Source organism: Podarcis bocagei, assembly GCF_964188305.1.
Source record: "Podarcis bocagei genome assembly, chromosome: 3".
NCBI lineage: Eukaryota > Metazoa > Chordata > Lepidosauria > Squamata > Lacertidae > Podarcis > Podarcis bocagei.
Genome location: NC_138127.1, coordinates 110,032,058 through 110,038,057, shown reverse-complemented (window position 1 = coordinate 110,038,057; position 6,000 = coordinate 110,032,058). Strand labels below are relative to the sequence as shown.

Genomic DNA, 6,000 nt, shown 5'->3' with positions numbered 1-6,000 from the left:
TACAATATATATGTGTGTGCAAATAAAACCATATGCCCGTAAGCCATTATCTCCACTGACCTTCATTCCAAGGAAACTGAACCTGGATAAGTGCCTGGGAACCTGGGGTCTCTCATTGCTCAAAGATCGGGATCACGTGTAAAAATATTGAACTATGAACCAATAGTCTTTGTCAGTTCCCAATGTTGTGCCAAAGTTACTTTTAACTCTCCTCCTTCATTTATGATAAGAACCGCAGGTATTCATTTTGAGGGATCTGCTCCCAGTGGCTTAGGAAGGGGGTGGTGGAGTGGGCGCCCCAGGTTCCATCCCTGGGGGAGTTTGACATCGTTGCAGGCGGCACCCCCGTTGGGACACCCCCCCGCTCCGGGTGCCAAAGCCCCTATCGCCGCCACTTTGCTGGGTGTCCATCAGTATGCGGATGATACCCAGCTCTACCTCTCTTTCAAATCGGAACCAGTGAAGGCAGTGAAGGTCCTGTGTGAGTGCCTGGAGGAGGTTGGAGGATGGATGGCGACTAACAGATTGAGGTTGAATCCTGACAAGACAGAAGTGCTGTTTTGGGGGAACAGGAGGCGGGTGGGTGTGGAGGACTCCCTGGTCCTGAATGGGGTAACTGTGCCCCTGAAGGACCAGGTGCGCAGCCTGGGAGTCATTCTGGACTCACAGCTGTCCATGGAGGCACAGGTCAAATCTGTGTCCAGGGCAGCTGTTTATCAGCTCCATCTGGTACACAGGCTGAGACCCTACCTGCCCGCAGACTGTCTCACCAGAGTGGTGCATGCTCTGGTTATCTCCTGCTTGGACTACTGCAACATGCTCTATGTGGGGCTACCTTTGAAGGTGACCCGGAAACTACAACTAATCCAGAATGCGGCAGCTAGACTGGTGCCTGGGAGTGGCCGCCAAGACCACATAACACTAGTCCTGAAAGACCTGCACTGGCTCCCAGTACGTTTCCAAGCACAATTCAAAGTGTTGGTGCTGACCTTTAAAGCCCTAAATGGCCTCAGTCCAGTATACCTGAAGGAGCGTCTCCACCCCCATCGTTCTGCCCAGACACTGAGGTCCAGCTCTGAGGGCCTTCTGGTGGTTCCCTCGCTGCGAGAAGCCAAGTTACAGGGAACCAGGCAGAGGGCCTTCTCGGTAGTGGCACCCGCCCTGTGGAACGCCCTCCCACCCAATGTCAAAAAGAAAAATAACTACCAAACTTTTAGAAGACATCTGAAGGCAGCCCTGTTTAGGGAAGCTTTTAATGTTTAATAGGTTATTGTATTTTAGTGTTTTGATGGAAGCCACCTAAAGTGGCTGGGTAAACTCAGCCAGATGGGCAGGGTATAAATAATTTCTTCTTCTTCTTCTTCTTCTTCTTCTTCTTCTTCTTCTTCTTCTTCTTCTTCTTATTATTATTATTATTATTATTATTATTATTATTATTTGCTGCACGACACAGATAGACAATTACAGAATCACACCAATATCCTTTATTCTATCATTACGAAAGCAATGCATCAGCAGCTCACTAAGCAAACAGATTATGTCCACAGCTGCTCGGCTGCTCCCTGCACCGGGCATGTCTTCATGTCTTCTCGGGGAGCTGTGGGGCTGGTTCAGTGGCTGCATCCCACTCGCCGTAAAGCGATCGACATCACCAGCGATTCAAGTCCATATAGTGCCAACGGTTCCGCTGAAAAATGGAGGCCTTAAATGGCTGGCCACCCCAGAGCTTTGGTCTATACATACAAGGAAAGGGGAGCAATACAATTTGGGGGGAGCCTGGACCTCCTCCCCAGGTCGGTGGAGAAGGCGGGCAGCAAAGATGGCACGCTCACAGGGTAGACAGAAACATTACAGTAGACTCTACAAGCAAGCCCTGAGAGACAGAAAGGCTGAGATGCCGCTACCCCCCAATTCCTCTGAGGGGCAGCCAGGAGCTGGCAGAAAGAAAAGGTGCCTGCGATTATTGGCCAGCCTCTCTGAGGTCCCACCAGTTCCTCTCCAACAGGATATTCCGTTTGTTCTTTGGACGTCCAGCTTCCCTCTTCACTGCGTCAAGCATTTCACACCAGCGTCCTCGGCGTGCCCACAGTTTGTCTTCCCCCAGCTGGAAAAGCTGCACTGGAACAAGCTTTCTTCCGTCCCCTTGCAGGCCACGTCGTCCATCCAGATACGTCCTTTCCCTGGGGGAGAATTGGAGAACACCGTCAACAGCTGGGATTCCTGGCCCCCAACAAACCCAAGACACCCCCCTCCCTCTGGTCACTGTCGCTGTGAGAACATCCTTGACCAGCCAAAGCTGTCAGGGAAGGAGATTCGGACTGAACACCAGGAAGAACTTTCTGAGAGTAAGAGCTACAGTCATACTTCGGGTTAAATGTGCTTCAGGTTGAGCGTTTTCAAGTTGCGCTCCGTGGTGACCCGGAAGTAACAGAGTGCATTACTTCTGGGTTTTGCCACTCGCGCATGCGCAGATGCTCAAAATGACACCACGCGCATGCGCGGAAGCGGCAAAACGTGACCCACGCACGCGCAGATGTGCAGACGCGCCTTACCTTCTACTCAGGATGCGAACGGGTCTCCAGAACAGATCCTGTTCGCATCCAGAGGTACCACTGTATTCAACAGTGGAAGGGACTCCACCAGAAGGTGGTCGATTCTCCTTTACTGGAGGTTTTTAGCAGAGGTTGGATCGGGGTAGGCAAACTAAGGCCTGGGGGCCGGATCCGACCCAATCGCCTTCTCAATCTGGCCCACGGGCAGTCCAGAAGTCAGCGTGTTTTTACATGAGTAGAATGTGTCCTTTTATTTAAAATGCATCTCTGGGTTATTTGTGGGGCATAGAAATTCGTTCATTTCCCCCCCCTTCAAAATATAGTCCGGCCCCCCACAAGGTCTGAGGGACAGTGGACCGGCCCCCTGCTGAAAAAGTTTGCTGACCCCTGAACTACTCTATTCCAAACTTAAAAATGGAACAACACGACCAGTCCAACGAAGTTGATGTTGAAGAATCATTGCTTCGACGTTGGTGTTCTTTGCTTCTTCCAGTACACTGGCATTAGTTCGCCTGTCTTCCCAAGTCACGTGTAAACTGATATACAATATATAGAGGCCACAGATTGCAGCATGGCTTGGAACAGCACTTTAAAGCTTTCTTAAAAGCCTTAGCAAAAAAAAGGGGGGGGGGAATAGAAGTTATAGCCCCTGTGAGGTTTTAATTCTAGGGAAACAGGCCCGTTGATATACCAGCTGGGATCTCAGAAAGTCCCTCTTGTCAAGACGACTTTGGCTTCTGGCCAGTTAGGGCTGGTGCCTTTATTTTGCTGAGTAAGCAGAATCAAAATCAACAGCTCATTCACAGTCCCATCACTGGCATCCCTGAGCATCCTTGGAGGATTTTGAGTGCAGGACTGGTCCATTCGCAAGCCAAAAGTGCGTCTCTCTCCCCCCCTCCCAACCCCCGTTCGATGACAACCTCTCAAATTCCCTCGCTGGAAGCGGTGACTCAGGACTCATCCTTTCCAGCCTGTGAATCAACAGCAATAAAGAAGATTTCGCTCCCAGGACTGTGCTAAAGATTCCCTCCACAAAGTGGATAATGGAGATTAAAAAAGAAAAAAGAAAATATCAGCCAGGAAAAGCTCTAGTTTAGCTTTGCCGGGACTAATAGGAACCAAGTGGAGATCAGAAGGAGGTTTCTAACTCATCGGAGAAGGGACGTTTCCTTGGAAAGGCCACAGGAACAACGAGAAATGTTTGGAACCACAGCTGGGCTGGGCCTGTATACAGTGGTGCCTCGCAAGACGAAATTAATCCGTTCCGCGAGTCTCTTCGTCTAGCGGTTTTTTCGTCTTGCGAAGCAACCCTATTAGCGGCTTAGCGGATTAGCGCTATTAGCAGCTTAGCGGCTATTAAAGGCTTAGCGGCTATTAAAGGCTTAGTGGATTAGCGGCTAAAAGGCTATTAGCGGCTTAGAAAAAGGGGGGGAAGCGAAAAAAAATCAGAACACTCGCAAGACGTTTTCGTCTTGCAAAGCAAGCCCATAGGGAAAATCGTCTTGCGAAGCAGCTCAAAAACGGAAAACCCTTTCGTCTAGTGGGTTTTCCGTCTTGCGAGGCATTCGTCTTGCGGGGCACCACTGTATTTGTTCGGCATGGACCCCACTGTCTCTCAGAGGCTGGGGCTGGTAACCACATGCATGAAACCTGAAGCTTTTACAGATATTAAGGGAGAAACTTGGTTCGGCTCATATTTCAATGTAAGGTAAAGGTAAAGGGACCCCTGACCATTAGGTCCAGTCGTGGTTGCGGCGCTCATCTCGCTGGCCGAGGGAGCCAGCGTACAGCTTCCGGGTCATGTGGCCAGCATGACTAATCCGCCTCGGGCGAAGCAGAGCAGCACACGGAAACGCTGTTTACCTTCCCACCGGAGTGGTACCTATTTATCTACTTGCACTTTGACGTGCTTTTGAACTGCTAGGTTGGCAGGAGCAGGGACCGAGCGACGGGAGCTCACCCCGTCATGGGGATTCAAACCACCAACCTTCTGATCAGCAAGTCCTAGGCTCTGTGGTTTAACCCACAGCGCCACCCGCGTCCCTGTATTTCAATGTAGATGAATCTAAATTCACACTCTCTGGAATGATATGCAAATGAAAAATGCAGCTGTCCTTCAAAATTTGCATTTCTTTGAATTTTGTGATGTGGTTCTTGAACACCCCCAAAGTACAAAAATGCAAGCATGGGAGGGAAGTGTGCCAAAAATATATATGCACATTTTAGTGAAAACAGAATGCGGAAATGCATTATCTTAGGTAAAATTACATACAAAATGTGTATATCACTAAGATGCTGACAAATTTCCATGGGGTTTTAAATTTGTAATTTGCAAACTGACGCAAATATGTAGAGGACTGAATTTAAGATTGGGGAAATGAGGAAGGGAGAAAAACTGAAATTGACAGATCAGCTCTATACCTGACTTGAAGTTTTAATAGGGTTGATTTGCCTCCTAGGAAACACAGACTTCAATGGGCCTTATGGGGAAAGCTATAGGTAACTCGCAACTTATGCATTTAATTTGAGCTCATTCAGCTTTACGTGCTTGGCAATAATAATAATAATAATAATAATAATAATAATAATAATAATAATAATAATAATAAACAACTAGGTGAAAGGGGGACTTTGGCAATCCCACCCCACCATTGAAACCTATACACAATTTTGGCTTTAGGCACAATCCTTGGACTGTTGCCTGTATTTCAGTAACACTTTGGGCAAACATCCTGTTTATGCAGGATTGAAGTGTAGGGAGACAGAGGACACATCAGAGAAGGAATATAGGAAGTTTCCTATATTTGTCGCTCCAGACTTGACTCTGGCCGGCAACAGCTATTCAAGGGATTGTGCAGAGAGATGCTTTTCCCTTCAGCAACTGCTTGATACCCCTTCTACTTATGATTTCATTTATTTGCTACACGGACACCCCGTGGCAGACGTTTGCAAGGCAAAACAGCAGAAACACCCCTGAGGGTGCTGCTTTGTGCGTGCGAAAGAGACCGAAGCGAGGGAATGAATCGGGATGGACCAGACATATTTGCACAAACCAGTCATGCAAATTTCAAAATATTTGCAGACCAGCTGTTCTCTCTTCCCGCCCTGATCAAAAGAGGTGATGAAATGCTGGAACGGTACCAACACAGCCATGGCTTGGATAATACCAGGGGATCTCCTGACCCATAACTTTGGGGTTCTGCTGCCGCTCAGCAGGGCTTGTTTGGAGATGGTTCTGGTCAAATGAACCTCTCTCTGCCTCTCTTTCCCAGGCAGGAGCACCTGGGTGGCCCCAGACCACACAATAATAATAGTTGGACCATAAAGAAGGCTGATAGCTGAAGAATGGATGCTTTTGAACTGTGGTGCTGAAGGAGACTCTTGAGAGTCCCATGGACTGCAAGAAGATCAAACCTCTCCATTCTGAAGCAAATCAGCCCTGAGTGCT

The 6,000-nt window shown here is 48.5% G+C and overlaps 1 protein-coding gene across 1 annotated transcript in view; it reads right to left on the bottom strand.

Annotated features, from left to right (window-relative positions):
* Positions 1–1,461: 1,461 nt before the first annotated feature.
* Positions 1,462–6,000, bottom strand: part of SCARA5 (scavenger receptor class A member 5) — a 110,219-nt gene continuing 105,680 nt past the window's right edge. Inside the window, exon 9 of the mRNA XM_081188672.1 lies at positions 1,462–2,180. Within this exon, the coding sequence (XP_081044798.1) occupies positions 2,044–2,180 (137 nt within the window). The 3' untranslated portion in view covers positions 1,462–2,043. The remainder of the gene's footprint in view (positions 2,181–6,000) is intronic.